The 21,591-nt window shown below is 51.1% G+C and overlaps 2 protein-coding genes across 4 annotated transcripts in view; one reads left to right on the top strand and one right to left on the bottom strand.

Annotated features, from left to right (window-relative positions):
- The window catches only part of LOC129604140 (uncharacterized), an 11,867-nt gene extending 2,777 nt beyond the window's left edge, over positions 1-9,090 (bottom strand). Inside the window, exons 1-4 of the mRNA XM_055509123.1 lie at positions 8,716-9,090; positions 2,437-2,744; positions 267-390; positions 4-132 (exon numbers count right to left, since the gene is read on the bottom strand). Of these exons, the coding sequence (XP_055365098.1) occupies positions 4-132; positions 267-390; positions 2,437-2,704 (521 nt within the window). The 5' untranslated portion in view covers positions 2,705-2,744; positions 8,716-9,090. The remainder of the gene's footprint in view (positions 1-3; positions 133-266; positions 391-2,436; positions 2,745-8,715) is intronic.
- The window catches only part of dag1 (dystroglycan 1), a 26,960-nt gene continuing 13,492 nt past the window's right edge, over positions 8,124-21,591 (top strand). Inside the window, exon 1 of one of the 3 annotated variants that reach the window (XM_029150193.3) lies at positions 8,124-8,554. The gene's annotated coding sequence lies outside the window, so the exon portion shown is untranslated. The other 2 variants (XM_029150196.3, XM_029150195.3) reach the window with 2 other exon arrangements.

The following is a 21,591-nucleotide window of genomic DNA, read 5'->3' as shown; positions in this document are numbered from 1 at the left end:
GACCGCGGAGAGTCTGCCCAGCCGCCGCTGAGGCAGAGGGGCACACCCAGTGCCTTTGGGCTGGGCCAGCGTCCACGGGGATCCCCCCGAACGGCGATGTCCTCCTGGCGGACGCTGATCGTGACGCCTTGACTGTGAAATAGAAAATTAAAATAAGCAAAGTCTTGTCAGAAGATGATTACTGTGTAAATGGAAGCTGAGAGGCTTCCTCTAAACCGGTCAATTCACTTATGTGTTTATAACACACATATGTTCATTTGACTCACAGATCACTTATCTGTGTTTTTCGTTGTGCTACTTCTGATGCAGGAGGACTATAAACCTCATGCTGTATACATACAGTAGCTCCTGCTCCCAGTCTTTCAGGTGGAACATCATCCGGCCGACGACCTGAAAGAAAGATCCACAGCCACAGCAGAGTTCAACTCCTGAGCAGTGGTTCAGGAGTTGCCAGACAGCGGCGTGATTCCACAACTGTCTGCAGGGAGCAGTCCTGTAGATCACTCCAATCCAGATTCCTGCTGGAGTTCGAGGCAGATAAACACTCATCGGTGCCAGATTACATTCTGAGCATAACCAGCATTGCAGCCTATGGGAGCCGTGACTCCTCTCTGCAGTAAACAAGAGGACTTAGAAGGGATTGTAGTTATCCAGATTAGTTGAATCCGCTGTAGCCAGTGCCCCCCCTCCCCGATTCTCTCCCTCACCTGGTGATATGTTGCAGAAAAGCATCATTGCGTTTTGGTTTTGTCTATTTACACCAACACCTCAGCTCAGAGCTGACGTTGCTTCGTGTTGGGATGGAAGCTGCATTGTGGCCTCAGTCTGGCTAATAGAACCCAACTGTTGTCATTATACAGTGACTATGTGCAGGTGTGATGGCTGAGGGTACGGGTTCGGCCTGAAGTTTGAACATGGGGGGTTTGGAGCGAGAAGGACACGCTATATACACGCTAGGTAATGTTTTTTTTCTATTAGCCATCCATTCCCTGCCATCTGCTTTAGGTTCCCTCCACCCAAGAAGCATACGTGTTCAGGCTTAAAGAAGATGGAGCTGTTTGTTTGCTAAGCCACCATGAAAACATAAAAAATCAAAGCAAGAAAATGAACTTGATCAAAAACTCTGTTGTCTTTTGTCCATTTTATAAAGCGACGCTTTAGGAAGCAGTGGCGTTGATCGCTGCCAGGACGCGTTCACAGAAGGTGGCCCAGAACTCCTAAAAAGAGATTGGAGCAGAGTCTAAGAGGATTGGCTGTAAGTGACCTGAAGATCACTGCCTTCGCTGTAACTACAATATGGCTTAGTTTGTAATGAGAGCCGGATGAACACAGTGAGTCTGTGTGAGTCGGTGTGAGTGTGCGTGAGGCTGTTTGAGTGTCTGTTTGACTCTGTGTGAGTCTGTGAGAGTCTGTGTGTGTCTGTTTAAGTCTGTTTAAGTCTGTTTGAGTCTGTTTGAGTCTGAGAGACTCTGAGAGAGTCTGTGCATGTCTGTGTGAGTCTGTTTGAGTCTGTTTGAGTCTGAGAGAGTCTGTTTGAGTCTGTGTGTGTCTGTGTGTCTGTTTGAGTCTGTGTGAAGCTGTTTGAGTCTGTGAGAGTCTGTGAGAGTTTGTGTGTGTCTGTTTGAGTCTGAGAGATTCTGTGTGAGTCTGTTTGAGTCTGTGTGAGTCTGAGTGAGTCGGGAGAGTCTGTGTGGGTCTGTGTGTGTCTGTTTGAGGCTGTTTGAGTCTGAGAGTCTGTGTGAGTTGGGAGAGTCTGTGTGAGTCTGAGAGTCGTGTGAGTTGGGAGAGCTGGGCCTCTACATGATGTCACTGCTGCACTCCAGCGTAATGTCAGCGCTGCCTCCAGGTTCAGACACGGGGATCCATCAGTAGCAGAGTTCACGTCCTCAGGCTGAGTGTAGCAAAGGTGAATGAAGGTCACGGTCGCCCTGACGACGCCCACGGCTCGTATGCTGCGTTTTCTTCTGAGTAATATCAGTGTGTGGTTTATTCCACATTAATAATGGTGTCTGACATTTACTGTGAGCGGTTCAGTACAACAGAGATGGATTAGTATTCTGTTTGTCATATTATTTTAGTTCCAGTCAGAAAGAAAAACTTAAACTTTAATTACGTCTCTGACATTTATTATTCACCCTTAAATAAGCACAAACAAACACTGCATTCAGTCACAAGCTGATAAATCAGATCTGTCCTATTATTTCTTGTCAGTTGGTGGAAACCTCTTAACAGGGATTTCATCCAGGATGTTGAGAAACCGGACCATGTTCCGTTTGTTCTACAGAGCAGCTTCAGAAAACTTCAAAGCCACTGTCCTGAACCAGTCAGGACAAAGTTCTGATAACTCTGAATGAGAACAGCACCTCTCAACCTGCTGGTTTCAGATCTCTGTATGTTTGAACCAGGAAGTGATGACTTATGTTACATGTACAGTACCTGTTTGTAGGTGTTTGTTTCCACACGGTGGAGTGATGGTCCCAAGCACAGAGGCGGTGCCTCTCGCAGACTCTTGGCCTTTACTGCCCAGGCAGGCTGTGGCACCGGGCCTGTTTGCATCCTCTGGGTTTCTGTCTGAAGGTCCCGGTGCTTTAGGCTCACACTCTGACCCTGGAAAGTCCCTGCACCGTTTCCTCACTGCGTTACATTGCCGGGCTCCCTTCAGTGCTTGTACGTGCTCCTGCCTTGCTGCAGCCCACGCCGGCATGGTGTTCTTCCTTTCCCAGCGATGGCGTACGGCTCCTAATCTGCAGAACGTGAGCAGACGCAGGCCATCTGAGACGCGGATAAGCTTCCTGCTGCTTTGTTGCGTGATCTGAATGAAGCTACCTGCGATCAGACCACAGCCCTGCCTCATGTTTGAAGCGATACTTCACCACTCAAAAGCAAGTTGTGTTTTAAATATTTTACATTTTATCAGCAAAAATGTGCAACAACATTTAACATTGATGGTCTATGTCCAGAGAAAACAGGGAAAACAGACGTCATAGATATTGTTGTGGAAAATGGTCATGCAACACCCAGAATGCATTGCGCTCCGACGAATCACCCGAGCTGCAGCGATTGGACCCTGTCAGCCCAACCCTTGCTGGGGCAGGTACAGAAAAAAACAGAAGCACTAGTTGAAGTCTGTGAGCACATGGCAGTCAATCCCCTGAGATGTCTCAGGGGACCTTTGCAGAGGAATAAATGATCATTTCTCTGCATAGAAATTATGAAGGAATCTGAGTGTCCCTTCATTCCTAAATACTGCCCAATATCGTTTGGGTCAACCCCTATTGAAAATCGGTGAAGTTTTCCTTTAAATGTCTGCTGGAAGCAGATCCATAAAAGAGGCATTCTGCTTTAAAGCTGAATGAAGCAATTTCACACTTTCCTGGCTGCAGAGAAGAGGTGACTTCACTGCGTGTGCTCCTGTTTACTAACCTGCAGCAGCATAGACTGTGTGAGGTGCTGCTTTAACTTTGACTACATGATCTCATCACAGTCAAATACAGTAAGTGGATGACAATAATTACTGTTACAGTGGACAGATGGGGCTTCTGTGTTTAAGGCCTGAAGCAAAGGATTCGCTGTGACCTGTTAGTTTCTCCATGAGCTGGCTGCTTCCTGTCTTTAAGCTTCATTGGTTTGTTTGTGGCTGAAGGAGGACACTTTTTGCTCACGAACAGCCTGTTTTACCTAAATAACTGTACGTGCTGGTTCCTAAATGACGACAACTTACATTCAGCTCCATCACTGAACTCTTTTATTAGAGCATCACTGCATGTCTTTAGTGTGAACGCATAAACATGGTGACAGCACTGCCTTCCCTGTTGTGTGGTGCTTCAAATATTCCTGAAGTCACGGGCCAAAGGTCCAGCTGTGAGCTGTTTCACCTAATGACAGACATGAGCGGAGATCAGTTTCACCACCTGCGTCACCGTTATTGTCCCAAAGAAGCGTCCCGTCTGTGATCAATGTGGCCTCAAGCACCCGAGGCACACGCATTCTGCTTTCACATTCCTTCAGCCAATATTGCCTGAGGCCTGTGATTTGAGATAGGACCCTCCTCGCTGGGAACAAAGGATCAATGGCGTTACTTTGCATGTTCCCAGTAATGCTTTGACTGCCTTGGCCTGAGGACAGACACACACCAGAGCAGGTGTGTGTGTACGTGTGTGTGTGTGTGTGTGTGTGTGTGTGTGTGTGTGTGTGTGTGTGTGTGTGTGTGTGTGTGTGTGTGTGTGTGTGTGTGTGCGTGTGTGTGTTAATGAGCAGGGCGGGGCTTTAACCAGCAACCGTTATCGTCTCATCTGTCAAACCCTGCCACCTCTCTAAGTCTCTAATTTGCTAATTAAGTTGCAAGGCCCCTGTTTGTTTAAAGCCGCGGTGACAGGGTGCTATGATGTGTTCATCTCTGCAGGTCTGAGTGAGGCCTCGGCAGAAACCACGTCTCTGCTCAGACTTGTAGCCCAGCAGCGGTTTGGAAGTACTGTAACGCACTGATGCAGCTGGACACGTGGCCTCACTTTACCTCCATGAGGATTCTCACCTGAGTGTCAGTGAAACACTAACGTAACGGGATTTAAAGCTGCTTCATTAAAAGCCAATACCTCGTGAAGATCCAAAAACACGTCCTCCAAGCTGACGCCGTTAAGAAGCTTCATCACATCTGTTCCATTAACCAACATCTTATGAAGCACGTTCTTGTGGATTTCATCCCTGCTCTCAGACTGATCTACAGCCGGACAGAATGGGCTGAGGGTTGAGGTGTTCTGTTGTGTGTTCAGCCTAAAGCCTTAGCGGAGCAGGTTCTGACACGTCCCCGGGCTTCTTCAGGTGTTCACAGGTTGTTGCAGCTGTTTCAGCACTCCTTCATCACACTGAGGTCACAACCACCAGATTTTCCTGTTGCCTGGACGGAAGGTGGCACCAGGACACAACTGGATGAAAAGCAGCAGGGGGTCGTCAGCATGCGTCACCTCTTTTCCATACGTACAGATTTACGCCATCAGCCAATGAATGTGTCGCGGCTCATTTGCACTCACGACTGGCTTCATCAAACTGGACAAATCTCTGCTAAGCTACATCCTTCCTAACGATGGTGTACGGCTGATGAGGCTGCTCCATGCACACGTTTGAAGCTGCGAAGCTGGCCAGAGTTTGGGGAGTGATGGTGGCTCTAAGAGGAGGCAGAAACACAGAAGGGCCTCTGATGCCTCCGGGCAAATCCTCTGCAGTCACAACATCAGGGTTATCTTCACCTCAGGCTGGAAACTCATCTGTTGGAGAAGTGCCTCACGTCCTCTTGTCTCCACTGAATCATATCTGCCTCCTCCTCTGACTATAATATGCTCTTATCTGGGGCTCAACACGCTCCTTTCTGACTGTCAACTTGGCTTTCATTTCTCTTATTTCACTTTAAAGCGCTCGTCTCTCACTTGGTAAATCTCAGGTCACTGTAATATGGACACAGAGCGTCTAACCTTCTTTTTCTCAGCAGTGGTAACGGTAGCATCCACGTTTTTTCAGGCTGGAGTCCACCATCATTGACTGTGGAGGAGTCCTGTTGTTGAGCTGTGATGTGAGGGTGTTAGGCAGGTAGGTCATCATTTCGGTGGTTGGGGTTTTTAAGGCGAGCATAAACAGGTGACGCACTGGAGCCACCAAGCTGAACCACAGTGAACCCCTGAAAACCCTGAGTTTCTACACGGCTGAACATGTCGAGGCGCTTGGCTCAAGGACACCTGGGCATGTGCTCAGGAGAAACCAGGAGTCCACCATCTCAACTGGAAGCTGCCTATGAGAAGCCATAACTGGTGTCAGAGGCCTGGACCAGTGGTGGCAGCAGGACCAGCAGGGGCTGAGGAAAGCCCACCGGAACCAGGCCTGACCCAGTGGCAGAAGAGGATCAGTCCTGGAAGCTCAGGAGCCCATGTGGAGCCCATGTGGAGCCCATGTGGAGCCCATGTGGAGCCCATGTGGAGCCCATCTGCCCACAGTCACTGGCTGCTCCTAATCCGTCGTTCCCCAAAGACAATTCAAGACATGACAAGAATATACTGACAGTTTCCTGAAAGTGGAAAGGCTCATTTAAAATGAGAGGCAGCTGAGGAACGAGTTGGAGAGTTCTGCTGAAGCCCAGCTAAGGAGGACTAGATACAATGATTGGCTCGGTGCCGCTCCACCTTCAGCTGGTTCTGTATGTGAGGCCGTGTGGTCTCGGGCTAACGGGCCTCCAACGTTCAGCGCAGCCAGGCAGCTCCACCCGAAGCGGGGCGTCAGCGCAGCCAGGGTCTCGTCAGAGTTCAGAACCTCAGGCCCAGATGTTCTCAGGAACGCGTGCTTAGCGGTAGACGGGGTAGCTTCGCTGCCACCTCCCATCGCCGATGGTGGAATCTCAGGCACGGACATTTCTAAAATCCTTTGTTTGTCTTCAAGCAGCACATGTTAGCGTGCGCCCTGTTAGAACTACGCGTTAGCATCGTAGCAGCTGCAGCTGGATCCAGGTCCAGAGTTTAGTGGGGCTCGTCACCCTGCGTCACAGTGGCTGTGCCTCATCCCTGATGAGGCAGTAAACTGGACCAGCACAGGTGTGTGGACCCGCTGCGGAGGCGAGACCGCTCGTGGACTCTAAGCTCTGACTGATGCAGCTGTTTCTCCATTCTCTCTGGACTTCATCATTTCAGCTTTAGTTTAGGTTCTGAGGCCACGGGGGACTGAGTTCATACCAGTTTATCTTCTCCCGACCCGCTGGACCCGAGGAGCAGCTGGCGCCTCATGTCTCACATACAGTTAGGTGCTGAATCCAGTCCTCGCGCCTCGTCTTCGCCGCTTGCTCCTCATGTTGCTCTGGAGCCGGTCCTGTCTGTCGCCGACCCAGTTGTGGCCCTACACCAGCGCGATGGGCCTCCAGTCGCTGTGTTTCTCTGGTTCTGATTCAGACGCTGCGGTTTGTTTGATCTGTGATGACTTCACCCTCAATTAAACTTTAAAATTAATTGATACAAATGTAATGAGTTTCACATTTCACTGGTGGAAATGAGACGTACGCTGCTTTTAAGTGAAGCTCTGACAGAAAAAAGGATGGTCAGAACCAGAAAAAGCAGAAAGCCGTCCGTCAGATCCGCTGAGCCACTGTGAGGCTGATTTATCGCATCCTGCTGCTGACGGAGCTGTGGTGAGGATGAAACTCCTTCACCGCGTGTCCAGTTTTCAGAACCTCCTGCACGGCAGCGCGTCGTTTTTAGCCACTGCTCAGAGCCTGAGATTTGGACCCGTGACCTTCCAGCCTTCAGCAGCACTGAGGCCGGGCTAATGGAGCCCGATCAATCGGGACGACATCGTGCTGTGAGGAACAACAAAAACACACTCACCAAAACCAATCTCACCAGCGTGAGGTTGTGGTTCTGAACCTGAACCCGTCTCCCACAGCCATTAAAGACGCAAGGCTTTTATCGCACATAGAATGATTTTATGAATTCCTGAAACATTTAGTCCAGCTTTTATATCCAATCAAAGCTTATTTCACGCAGCCCTAAAATGCAGGAGCACATAAAACCTCTGCAGGTGCCGCCTCCGTGTCCATAAAGTCAGTCTGAGCGGCGCTCGTCTTCATCCGGCGACCCAAAGCGCCGTGGTCACTCAACAGACTAAAAGCAGCTGTGCTCTTCAGTCAGAGGAGCTGAGAATGTGCAGACTGAGTGGGTCGGGTCCATGTCAGAACCACGACGCTAAAGGTTCTGCAAATGAGCTCTGAGAAGCCCAGCACTAGTATTATACAGCCGGTGGTTAGCTGGTTCAGCAGAACGCTGGTCCAGGTTCTGGTTCTGTGTGACGTGTGGCTGCTGCAGGATTTGTGTAAACTTGAACTAATCTAATCGCTGGTTAGATTTGACCTGGTTTTGTTCAGCTCTAAGGAGCTTCTGTTCGGTGCGTCTCCGTGTTTGGACCCACAGAATATGGACAGAACCGCGGCTCTCAGCCATGACTGAAGACGGTGGCGCTGGACGGTCCACGGAGACGGGTGAGGGAGGACTGGGACTCGGGGAGGGGGAGGCGCTCTGGGCGTGGAGTAATTCAGAGAATGCAGCCCTCCCCCCTCCCTCCCCCCTCCCCTCTCCCCTCCTCCTGGTGGAAACCCATCCTCTCAGCCTCGGTAGCGGACATTTGTGCGGGGAACCTCGGGAGAACGGGCCGTGTTCGGTCGTGGGGGTTTCGCGTTCGACAGCAGCGACCTCCGCAGCCTGATTGACGAGTGGACGGAGTGACGCGGTTCTGATCCGCCCGATCCCTTTGCTTCTCAGCGCTCAAACCAACGTTCCGCACGTTTTCCGCTCGCGTGTCGGATTGGTAGTCGCTACTGGCTTCATTCAGAGCCCAGGTTCCGATCCACGTATCGTCATACGCTGGTATTAGACTGCTAACTTTGGTTCCAGCGAAGACCGCCTGGCGCCAGCCGGAGACCTGACACCGAGCCCGAACCTATTTCCGTCCGCTCGGTTCGGTGGCAGACGGAGGAGGAGCGGGAGGCTTCCGGTGGCGCAGCGGAGGATTTACCGGAGGAGGGTTCACGGTCAGTGCCCGTTGAGCGTCTGTGTGGCTGGAGAGAAAGTGCTGCTCGGTCCGGCCAGGAGAATAGAACCGGAGCGACGCAGCACCCAACTCTTTCGTGTGTGTGTGTGTGTGTGTGTGTGTGCGTGTGTGTGTGTGCGCGCGCGCGCGCGCGGCTCGGACCTGCGTGAAGTCCGGCGCGTTTGGCTCCGCCGTCATTTGCGGCAGCACTGTTATTTTTAGCGAGCCGCCCCCGAACCCCCTCCGCGCTCATTCCTCTGGCTTCCGACCGAACAGGTGCCGTTTACGGCCGGGACCGGCTGCGGTCCAGCGGGGCAGGGCCTGTGCACGCTGGTTACAGGGAACGTGTCCGCTGACACGGAGCCGGTAATGAGCACGGGAGACTGCGGAGCACGTGCGCGCTCCCGCCTCCGTGCGTGGCGGTGAGTAGCGGACTCACCCCGTGTGGAGGTGAAGGAAGCGCCGCCTCGTCGTCATTCCTCGCACGTAGGCTTTGCCATGGAGACGTTTGACAGCCTGCCGGTCCGGGTCCGGGTCCGGGTCCGGGTCGGACCGGAGCACGGCGCTGAGGAAGGCGCTTTATTGACTTGGTGTTCGGATCTTCACATGTTATGGCAGCTGCAAAGTGTCCTTTAATAATATTTAAAGGCGCCTCTGTGGGCTTTTACTGCTGGCACTTAGTTTTATTGTGGCAGGTGTTGTTCCGTCCGTCAGTCGGGTCTGGCTCTGACCTTTGAGGTTCTGCCAGTGGTCGAGTCCTGCTGCTGAGCTGAGCTTCTTACTCTTCCAGCCGCTCCGTTTTCCCACAGGCTTAAATAAATGCAGGGACAGAGCTGCTCACTAACGGGGCCTTTGGAGGCCGTGGACACGTCCCCAGGGCCGTCGTTTAGTGTCTGAAGACCTTCACCTGTTCTCCAGCTCCGTGTGGAAGTAAATGTGAAGCCTCCAGCGCCTCGCCCTGGTTCTGCTGGGTTCTGACCCGTACTAACGTCAATCAGCCGAGCTGCAGCGAGTCTGCTCTGTGTAAGCGGCAGGTCCATTTGATGGTGCCGTGTGTTTAACTTGGGTTCGGTCCCGTGTGTGTGTGTGTGTGTGTGTGTGTGTGTGTGTGTTCTGACCATAGAGGGTCAGGAACCCTGTTTGTGGCTCCAGAATCACTGTCCAGCTTCCCTCCAGCTCACTTCACTTTCGCAGCCAGTGGGTGTTAAAAGCTGATGCGACTTCACCCAAATGGAAAAAGGAGATTTCGAGGCTGCTGCAGTAAATAAGCTGTTGTGGTGTTTTTGACGAGGAGCCGTAGTATCAGCGCGCCTGGGCTCCTCTTCAGGCTGCTCTGTAGTGGAGGAGCCGAAACGCTTGGCTCTGCTCCTCCTGCAGCGACAGAGCAGTGGTTGTTGACGGTTAAATAAACTGTGTGTGAGTGAGTGAGTGAGTGAGTGAGTGAGTGAGTGAGTGAGTGAGTGTGAGTGTGCGCGCGCGTGGATGTGAGTGAGTGGTGGGGAGTGAGAGTGTTTGCACATGTGTGCGAGTGTGCGTGCGTGTGTGTGTGTGTGTGTGTGTGTGTGTGTGTGTGTGTGTGTGTGTGTGTGTGTGTGTGTGTTCTGACCATAGAGGGTCAGGAACCCTGTTTGTGGCTCCAGAATCACTGTCCAGCTTCCCTCCAGCTCACTTCACTTTCGCAGCCAGTGGGTGTTAAAAGCTGATGCGACTTCACCCAAATGGAAAAAGGAGATTTCGAGGCTGCTGCGAGTATAATAAGCTGTTGTGTGTTTTTTGACGAGGAGCCGTAGTATCAGCGCGCCTGGGCTCCTCATCAGGCTGCTCTGTAGTGGAGGAGCCGAAACGCTTGGCTCTGCTCCTCCTGCAGCGACAGAGCAGTGGTTGTTGACGGTTAAATAAACTGTGTGTGAGTGAGTGAGTGAGTGAGTGAGTGAGTGAGTGAGTGAGTGAGTGAGTGAGTGAGTGTGAGTGTGCGCGCGCGTGGATGTGAGTGAGTGAGTGAGTGAGTGAGTGAGTGTTTGCACATGTGTGCGAGTGTGCGTGCGTGCGTGAGTGTGTGCTTGTGTGGGTGAGTGAGTGCGCGTGTGTGTGTGCGTTTGTGTCTGCGCGTGTTTGCGTGTGTGTGTGTGAGTGTGTGAAAGGCGCCTCAGTCCTCGGTGAAAGGTGCTTCTGGCTCGAGCTCAAATTACCTTCAGACGCCAGCGGAGCTGCTGCCTTTTGGTTCTGGTCCTGGTGGGTGTTGGGTCCAGCAGCCGCTCCCAGAACCGGGCCGTGGGCTTTGCAGGGTTCCCTCTTACGTAAGCGCCGCGTGCTGAGCAGCCTCACACGTTTCACAGCTCCAGGAGACGCACGGTGACAAACATGGGATCGGAGTGGAAGCTGCTCCCAGGTGGTCGTCATTCACAAATCACAGCTCTTCGTTCTCTCTGCTTGAAAATACATGCTTTTATCCGACAACAGCTTTGGTTTTATCCTGTTTCCATCTTTGCAAACAAGATTTTCATCGAAAAGCCAGAGGCAGATCTGAGTCAAACACACTCCGCAGACCTGCTGCGCCTCCTCCCATCACAGAGCTGCTTCTGTCTACGTCTGACCCGCTCCCTATTTCTGAGAATCAATATAATCCAGAATAGGATTGAGTGGTGTTGTTACAGAGAGCATCGCGTGTCCTCCAGACGATAAGTCTAATCTTTGCTTCGCTGCTTTTTTAGACCTAAAGCAGATTCTTCTTCCAGCGCGGATCAGGATGCGTTTTATTTCTTATTTTGAATTGTGACAGAAGGTGAAAGTATGTTGTGGATCAGCCTCCTCAACACAGGCAGATGAGATTTGGATCCTGAGGCTCTTTGTGTCTCTGCTCCTCCTCCTTCAGCCTCGTGGCTAAAACGGGATGAGGCATCGACGGCAGCGTCTGAGTCATGACTCAACCGACGTCCATGCGCCGGCGGCACATTTGTCAGGAGCTTCAATAAAGTCGTCATGGGGCGAGAACAGGAAGGGAAGGTGCCGGGCCTGGGTCAGCGGGTCGGACTCGGCACCGGGCCAGAGCTGGGAGTTGGTTCAGGACACGGAGCTGAAGTTGATCTTTTAGCTGTTGTCATGGTTTCAATGTGGTTTAAAATAGAAAGCAAAGAGCAGCTCCAGGTTTTAACCTTCACACTCCTGCACAAAGTCCTGTTGTGACCTGGAATTCTTCACAACACGTGTCACGAGTCCGAGGAGCTTCTGCTGGTTCTGCTTCACACAGTGTTTGAGAGACAAACAAGTGGTTTTCTTGGTGGAGGCAGGTCATTATCAGCCCATGAACTGTGACTGATCCTGGACCTGAAGGGACGTGGACGGACGGTAGTGTTGTGTTGGCCTGGGTCGGTCTGACCCTGGAGCTGGAACGCTTTATTTGTGACATGGTTCTAACGCAGAGCATTTGTCGTTTAGTTCATGAACACAAACAAGAGTGTGTGACATCTCTGACTGTTTTAACCTCTGGAGCATGTTTGGCTCAATGCAGGTACGTGAAGCTCTAACCGTGTGTGTGCGTGTGTGTGTGTGTGCGTGTGTATGTGCGTGTGTGTGTGCGTGCGCGTGCGCGTGTGTGTGTGTGAGGCAGGGAACATGGTGGCAGAGCAGTCATTAGTTCTGGGGCATTAGCTGCTGATCAGTGGACAGTTTTATGAGGCCTCTTGTTGTGGCTGCTTAGACCCGAGGACATGGAGCCAAATGTTGGAGTCGCCTGGTCAACCATGGAGCATTTGCTGGGAGGAGACATGGTTGATTCCACCTGCAGCTTCAGGACAGGAGAAAACGAGGGAGGAACCGTTCATCAGATGCTGAGGAAACAGTAGACTTTGCTGTGTGTGTGTGTGTGTGTGTGTGTGTGTGTGTGTGTGTGTGTGTGTGTGTGTGTGTGTGTGTGTGTGTGTGTGTGTGTGTGTGTGTGTGTGTGTGTGTGTGTGTGTGTGTGTGTGTGAGAGAGAGAGGCATGTTGCCTGGTCACGCATGAAGGAATTCAGCCTCGCCACAGCAGCCAGAGAATGTCAGAGTGAGTGGAGCAGTAACCATGGCGACGCCTCTGCTTGGCTGAATGGGGGCGGTGGGTCTTTAAAAGCCGTTTTTTTTACGCTGTTGTGTTCATTCAGCTCAAGATAAAAGTGAGACGTCCACAAATATTCCAATAACATTTGTCCTCAGGTTGTTGGTATGTGGCCCAGTGCTTGTTTTGGCCTTTCTAACGTCCAGCACCAGAAAACCACTTTTTTTACCTGACACAAGCAGCTGCTGCTGCTCCTGCTGCTTCTGAGACTATTTGCTCAAACCTGTTATTAAAAATGAAAAACTGCAGAGCATCGCAGAAAACAGGAAAAGTCTTGAGAAGCAAAGATGAAACTTTAGTGCTTCCGAATGCAAACAGCTTTTTTAAGATCAGTTAAAAGGTGTGTGCGTGTGCGTTTGCGTGTGTGTTTGCGTGTGTGTTTGCGTGTGCGTTTGTGTGTGCGTGTGCGTGTGCGTGTGCGTGTGCGTGTGCGTGTGCGTTTGCGTGTGCGTTTGCGTGTGCGTTTGCGTGTGCGTGTGTGTGTGTGTGTGTGTGTGTGTGTGTGTGTGTGTGTGTGTGTGTGTGTGTGTGTGTGTGTGTGTGTGTGTGTGTTGGACAAACAGCAGGCAGAGGAAATGAGCCCTGAGGAGACTGACATGTTAAATCTAGCAGTCAAACACAACTGGGCTGTGGTGTGTGTGCCTGTAGGTGGGGCTGGGGGGGGGGGGTCCTGTCGGTGACGATGGGCGGGGGGTTTTCGTGTGGTGCAGGTTGACACAACAGCTGATCCTCCTCAGTGAATCTACAGGAGGATAATGGTCTATTGATTGGTGACCTGGAGGTCAAGTATGCATCGATGCATCATTGATTATTCTGTGTGATGTATTTCCTGTATCAATGGCCATCGCTGATGATGCAGCAGAACCAGAACTTTTCCATAGCTACAACAAGTTGACTGTGGAAAAAAAGCTCTTGATGCACCAGGAAGTAAACGTTCAACGGGGCACAAACTCTCATCTGAGCCTATTTGCAGATTTGTGTAACTGCTCAGGATGTGGTGAGTCACTCATTTATCCCTCTATTCATGCAGCCATCCATCTATCCATACACTCACCCTCCCACCCATTGAGCCACTTGTTCACGCCACCCATTCATCCGTCACTCCGTCTTTTATGATGGGCAGTCGTTCAGGGGGACGAGCGCTGTCGTCTGCCAACAGGCGCTGATGATTCACGTCCTGGAGATGGCGAAGCTGCAGCATTGTGTGTTTTTGTGTAGCGCAGCGAGGCTGCTTGTGGCGGTGCAGGGTTTAGCTGGGGATGAAGTAATGGATGTGTTGATTGATGGGGCTGGAGCCGGCAGGAGCGCAGGGAGCTGGGTGAGATGGAGAGAAACGGGGTTAATAGAAAAGCAAAATGAGAAACGGAGCCCAGTCCTTCACGCGTCCACTCTGACCTGTATCTGGAGCCGGGGCATTTACGTCTCTTTTAATGAATGCAGCAGTGCTGAAGGGCAGTCGGAGCACGGAGCAGGCTCCCGTCTGCTTTATCGGAGCATCACACCTGTGGCCGTGACACTGATGAAGCTCGGAGGGTGACTCTGGCGTCCTCTGCTCAGCGGAGCCGGACTCTGGTTACGACAGCAGCTGAACTCACTGATGCTAAGTTTAGCGTTAGCCCACATGAGGTGTGCAGGACAGGGACCCTGTGTCCTGTAAGGCATGCTCACGCTGCAGCGTCTTTCAAACATTCACCACAGTCAATTGTCTTTTTATGGTTTTACAAAACATTTCTTTTATTTCTACAACTGGAACTGTAGAAATGAAATGAATAATGAAAAAATAAAAAAGCAGCAGAATGAAGCTCAGAAAACAACATTTTCATAACCTCCAAAATGCGTGTTAATGAAAGGGAGTGAGAACAGCCTGCTATGATGCTATGTTTAAGGCTTCACTGCAGCTGGATTTGCTGCAGAGCTTCTCTTGAAGTTGGTGTCAGACCAGGTGTTCAGGCTCCAGATCTCGGCTGGAATGAGATGACTGTTGTTTGAACGTCTGGGATGAGGCTGGAAGCTTCATGAAGGCTCAGTCTCACTGGTGGAGCTGCTTTAGCGGAGAGCTTTAGGCTCAGACGATGTTAAATCTGCACCGAGCTGAAGTCCAACCCACAAATGAATTCTCAAATGCAAATAGAAAGAAACAAAGACAAAAATCACATCTGTGCAACTTTCCTCTTAAATTTTCAAGCACTGCTCGGTTCTGTAGTTTGTTTACAGGGAGCGAGCGAGAGGCTCCTCTTTGAAGTACGGTAATTCATCCATAGCATCCTCGCGCCGCTTCGTTGGTATTCTGAGGCGCTCGCTCTCTCACTAGCATAGCCAATACATTCATTGTTTGCTTGGTGCTATCAGAAGGTACAGGACTGCACTTTAAAACACTGTCAGCCACTTACCCAGGAGAGAGGCAGAGAGAAAGTCATTAGGGCAGAGGGAGCTATCGCGCCGAGCAGCAGCGCTCCCTCAGGACGTGTGTGTGCTGAATGTACGTACGCGTGTCGGCCCCGTGCTTCACGTGACACTAGAAGCCTTTGTTTTCCTGAGGCCTGCAGCACCTGCATCTCCTGGCATCCACCATCACTTCTGGTGTCTTTCTGACCTCGCTCCGTTTAATGTTCCCTCAGGGTGACCTTTCGTCCTTGAGCTCCACTGAGCACCGTGAGGTGGAGCCACCACTTCTCATCTCTCTGTGCAGCTGGAGAAAGTTCTGGTTCCACACAGGCGTTGCTGGAGAGCTCTGAGTCAGCTGTGTGTGTGTACAGCATCATCATCGCTGGGCTGATGTGGACCATCGACCCTCCCATCACAGCGTCCTTCTTAACTTTACTCTGTCCAGGAGCAGCATGCGCATCCATCCAGACCTTGTTCAGTCTCTCCCTTCATCATTTATCGTCCAGTTTCCTCTCGACAGCAGACACATCAGGACCTTGTAGGTCTGTAGATAGATGGAGACAGTTCAAATGACTGACTGGCATCAAACGGGCTTTTTGCACATCGTACAAACAAAGTGCGTTAGGGCTGAAGTTGGTAACAGGAACCCAATCTGTAGTCGCTGATGAACTCCATTTTGATTTCTATACTGTTGTTTTCAAGCACATCGTAAGTGAAGGTTTCGTGTTTTCTCACTAATGGTGTCGCTGCTTTGCTCTTGTCATAATAACAGAGATATTCTTTGTTCTGTCAGACATGAAGTAGCAGTAATATTCCAATCACCAGTTATTTGTCTCCTCTAACCCTCGTAACCGCTGCTAACAACATGCAATCGTTCCCGTATCATTACGGCTGTTTCTCGCTACACAGACATGATCAGATGCTCTCAGTCGCTGACCCTGATTTTCTCTCTCGTGTTTGTTTTCTACAATTCAGAAAGTTTCAGGTTTGGCATTTATGTAATTCTCTTTTCTGCAGAGCTTCAGGTAACAGAGCACAGAGGAGAATGACATTTGGTGATGGTTGTCGGCTCAGTGAGGCTGCTGAGGCTCGACACCTCGCCTCTGTGTGACTCGGGTGCCTTTAGCAGGCGGACGGGCTACTGTTAGCCGAGTCATGGTGCCTTTAAAAGCTGCAAAAGAGCTGGAGTCCCATCGCTGGGCCTGGAAGGCCATGAGCCAGCCTGCTATTATCCTACACACGAGACCAGTGAGCATGGAGGGACTCGCGGGTGATACTGACGGGCTGCAGAGAAACACTGAGAACTGAGGTGAATGTTGGCTTCATCAGCGACGCAGTGATTGAGTGAATGAGTTGCTCACTAGCTCACAGACTGGCGGCTTCTTCTGAACGATACACTCCCTGCTGACGGAGCGAGGCAGTGTTAGTGATTACGGAGCTGCTGCCTGTTTGACAGGGAAGCAGAGAGGTAGAAGCCAGACTACAGCATGCTCCACGTGTTTTTCATGTCACTTCACTAGTTTGGTGACTTTTAATGGTTCCACCTTGTTGATGTATCATTGGTTGATGACTTCAGCCTCACACAAGTTCATTCATTTTATTTTGATTTGAAGATGCTGCTGTACCATGTGGTCGGTCCTCAGTGAGTCTGGGGGTGGTGAGATAAGACCAGCGTTGGGATTTAAGCCGATGACTGACGGCTACGTTTAAGCCGCTCGCTGATTATCTGCTGCCTGGTTGTGTGTTTATACCTGGAGGACTGACTGTGACATGGGGGTTCAGGGAGGAGAAGCTCTAACTGCAGACTCACCTTACGTACAGTATGTGATGTGAATGAGCAGGCACTGTCCCTTCTCCAGAAGCAGGAAGTCCTAACTAGCTGCTGTTTCCAGGACACTGCAGCATCTGGCCCAGATTACGTCCATTTATCTTAGAGGAGCCTGGAAACGTTTGCATCTCCAGGAAAACTGGCCTCAGAGCCCACCTGCAGGTCCGGGCTCCTCCTTACGCTTACATCAGCAGAAGCCAGTTGCGTCTATATGTTCAGCTGTCTGAATCCTCAGATGTGTCACAGTTCTGACATGCTGCCCCAGCCTCCATCTGTTTGCTGAAGGCTCCACTGATCAAGAACTATAAATGAAGCCTGACGCTAAACGCTGGCAAACACACAAACAAACAAAACGACACACAAATTTCTGCAATGAGTTCATACGTCAAACCTAAAGTAAACAGTCTAGAAGGAAACATTTCTCCAGAGCAGCAGCAGAAGATAAATCTGTGACGCCTAGTGTCAAACTGTTTAAGCTAAAATGAGACGCTATCACCAACTGTAAACACCCACCAGACAAATGATTCATGGAGTAAAAATAAAGTCCTCAAATTACTGTTACTGTAAAAATAACACAGAGGAGCGTTGATGCATTTGAAATGACGAGTGAAGGTCACGTGAGTGTCCGCAGTGATGGAGCGTTTTTAGATGCTGCCTTCATGGACCTGCAGGAGTTTACTTCCCCATAACTCACAGCCTGCAGTCTAAAAATAGTCCCTCCTGGGTTATTTACCTCTATCAGCTGTCAAAGGGATGGAAAACAGGACGCGTAGGCAGGGAATTGGATGGCACCTGGGAAAAAAGGTTCATGGATTGAAGCGCACAGATTAGCCAGTCTGCAGTGCTTTGGGGGGCAGGAGGACAGGGAGGTTGGTAGAAGGCTTGTTAGTTGTTAGGAGGAGGAGGGGCCGATGTGTGTGTGTGGGGGGGGGGGTGATAGGAGGAATGTGGTGTCGGTAGGAGGATGGCAGGTTGATAGGAGGCTGGGGATGATCGGTAAGAAGAAGAGGGGCTTAGTGGGGGGTTGATAGGAGGAAGGGGGACTCAGTAGGAGGATTGGGGGGTCGCTAGTAGCATGGCAGGTTGATAGGAGGCTGGGGGGGGGGCTCGGTAGGAGAATGGAGGGCTCGGTAGGAGGATGGGGGAGGTCGATAGGGGACTGAGGGGGGCTGTAGGAGGATGAGGGTCGACAGAGGGCCGGGGGGCTCGGTAGGAGAATGAAGGGCGGGTTGTTAGAAGGATGGGGGGCTCTGTAGGAGGATGGGGGAGGTCGATAGGGGACTGAGGGGGGCTGTAGGAGGATGAGGGTCGACAGAGGGCCGGGGGGCTCGGTAGGAGAATGAAGGGCGGGTTGTTAGAAGGATGGGGGGCTCTGTAGGAGGATGGGGGGGTTGATGGGGGCTCTGTAGGAGGATGGGGGGGTCGATAGGGGGCTGGGGGGCTTCAGGGTCTCCTTTTGCCCAGCTGTCGTTTTCTGTCTCGTCATGTAACATACACAGACATGTGACCAGATGCCCCAGCTGTCGGCGTAGCGCCACCCTGGCTGGTGGTCCCAGCGGGACCCAGGGGGCCCACATTGGTTATGTGTTCAGGGCCGCTGTCTCAAACACGAGGTGCAGAGAGAGGACCCTGGATGAGGTGTAATTACAGCTGCTAGTGATGGTGTGGAACGACGGCGGCCATCTACCCCTGGTGTTTCTGTCTCGTTCTCGCTGTGATTGCTAATTCTGTCCCGTTCCATTTGTGCAGCGGTTGCACTGGTTTAATGAGCCTACGGAGATGCTCAGCGCCGTGGCTTGGTCCCTCATGAGCCGTTAGCCTCCACGCGCTCTGTAAAGCCTATGAGCCTTATAAGCGAGCGGAGGAAAGCGCTGATGCCGGGTCGCTCCAAAACACAACTCTAATCAAAGTGGACACGTATTTGGCTGCGTTTGCAAAGACCTGCGGTTCCCATGATGCTCGGCTGGTTTCATCTTCCTTTTCTCTGCTTCTCGTGGAGGAGACCGACGCACCCTGAGCCCGTGGGCCACACGGAGGCACGTAAACATGAGCGGACAGGAAACCGAACCCAGAGCTCCATTGATCTGGTGTCTGGTGTGAAGTTCACACTGAGTATCCTCATGTTTCATGTTCAGGGGCTGAAACGCTCTTGTTTTCAGTAAAAGGCTTGTTTGCGATAAGGATCTTGTTTTTGAAGATAACAACTGGCGTCTGGTCGCTGCAGGTTGTCTGTAACTTTAGAGTACAAGCCTTGGTGTTGTGTTTGTGGAGCATTGGGAGGTCCGGAAACGCTGCCGCTCCCTCAACACGTGGGCCGGGCTGACCCCGGTTGATGCGGTGTCTGAGCTTCGGTGACGATGATCCTTCGATGCCTGTTTTTATTCCTCACATGGTGAAACAGGATCTGAAGGAACGGTTGCACTAAACCTCATCAACACAACACATCATCTCAGTCTCTTCTGCGTTTCCATCCATGCCGTCTGCTGTCTGACGGATTCCACAGCTTGTATTGGTTTCACCATGGATTCGATTCGCCCCACCCAGGAGGCACGCTGGCTTCTCCCGTCGCAGTGTTTCCCACAGCTCCCTGTGTTTTGTGGGCAGGTTCACATCTGCCTCCAGCTGCTTGTCACACCCAGACTTTTATATCAAAGCCAGGTCGACTGAGGAGCGTCCGGAACTCTCTGCCGGGTGTTGTTGTTCTCGTCCGCTGGGTTTATTTTCTCAGATTTTTCCATATGTATTGCTCCCTGGTGAACTTTGACACGCTGTTTCCTCTGACTCTACGTGGGCCACCAGTTCACAAAACCACCCTTTATGGAACCACGTGAAGCTGGTTTATAAGTCACTGGGTCATTGGATGTGTGTTCTGGCATGGTTGTCTTCACTGCCTTATGTTCACACATATGTCCCCTCGGCTCAGAACGAGCAGTGTGGCACCCACAAACTGGAGCTAGATTCACACTATAATGGTGTTGTTGCGGTTCCGGACCTAGTTCTGGAGCCTGGGCTGCGCCCATTACTCAGTCTCTGGGGATGCGTCTCAACTGGTGCTGTGCTGGGATTCCTCTGTCTCTCCCCCACGCAATAAAAGGCTGAAGATTAATCTCCCTCTCCTATTTACACAAAGCGATTGGATAATCTCCTGCTAAATGTCTAAAGTGTGCTGTAAAGGTGAACCCTGGTCTAATCTGTTCTCAGGACCAATCACGTGTGAGAGACGCCCGTTGCATTTGTGTCCCGCTCAGCGTCTGTGTCACCTGTCGGTCTGGGAGCTTTGTCAGGATCGTGACCATATTAGAAACGGTCTCTCTCTCCCTTGTTTGTCAACCTCTCTCGCCCCATGTAATCTACTAGCAGACAGCAGCTGCGACTCTGGTATTGAAAGGTGAGGAGGGTGGAGCTAGGAGACAAGATGCCCGCCTCTGATTGGCTACCGCGGGGGATCCTGCACTTTGACTGGCTGCTTGTGTCCTCAGGTCACGTGTGTCTTCTGCTCTGCTCAAATGCTCCTCCACGTTCCCTCGCAAACTGTTCGTCCGTTGATGTTGTCAGGTCGATTGTTCACCCGGCTGACCTGTCTGTTGCTCCGACTCCAGGTCAATGCTCCAGGTGCTCCTTCTAGTCCGGCGAACCCTGTTATTCCTTGTGTTAGCCATGTGTTTACAGCCATGCTTTCTTTGAGTTCTTAGAGTTTTTCCCCTCCTGGTCTCTTAAGTTGCTATTATTGGTTTTAGTTGTGTTTCCCCCCGAGTTCCTTTATTAAACCCTTTTCTATGTGCCAACTCTGGGTGTCTTTGGGTCCGTAACTTCATTCAAGACTCAGTCTGACTTTTTGTGTCAGGCCGTAACACAGGTGCCGTTTTTCAGCTGGAGACTGGACAAGGCCACTGTGTGGCCTGTAAATGTTGGACGGTAATGATGCAGAAAACACAATACTATCTTTGGACATCACCCTGTGATTAACGCAGAATAGTAACGCTGCACAATAATGATCAGCCATCAAACCTCCCGAGCTCCGGCCTGCTTTTAGCCCAGTCTAGCTCTTCCAGTTATCACATTTCCCTGACACCCATACAGCTGCCTCTGACCTCTCCCCCAGTTTCCCCAGTGAGGGTGAGCTGCTGCCACGTCTGGAGCGTTTTTATTTTTACCACTGTACGTGAGCTTGTACAATGTACACTATGTACGAACAACTGGTCAGGACTGTCAGACGTGGATTAGGTGCTGTGTTCCACTGCCTCCTCCGTTACGTTTGCCTTGATTTGCTCTAATGCCTCGTCTTTTTCAGAGGTGCAGCTGCTATGGTTTTAGAAAACACACATTAACCTCTGGGATGTTTTGCTACATTTATGAGAGAAATTATTTTCTTACATAAAACTGTAACACGAAGCTTTGGCCCAACATTGACTTTTCAATTCAGAAAACTTGCTTGTGTACCGACAACTGAGGGACATTAAGACAGTTCATTGCTAGACTGTAAAAGCAAAGATTTCAATAGATCAGATATAAACACAATCAATGTGTGGGAAAGTGTCTGGGCTTTTGTCGCCCCAGTTCTATAAATCCCAGCACTTACTGGTGAAGAGAGAGGCACTAAAATGCTCCAGCCAATGGGCAGCGAATAGAACACATGCTTTAAGTCCTCTTAAGAACAAAGGTGTCGCCATGGTGTACAACCAAACCCCACACACAGACCAAGGGCTAACCCCACCAGCCCAGAGTGGAGGAACCA

The sequence above is a fragment of the Betta splendens genome, chromosome 5, assembly GCF_900634795.4.
Source record: "Betta splendens chromosome 5, fBetSpl5.4, whole genome shotgun sequence".
NCBI lineage: Eukaryota > Metazoa > Chordata > Actinopteri > Anabantiformes > Osphronemidae > Betta > Betta splendens.
The sequence above is the reverse complement of the archived record's forward strand: the minus strand, read 5'-3'. Positions and strand labels throughout refer to the sequence as shown.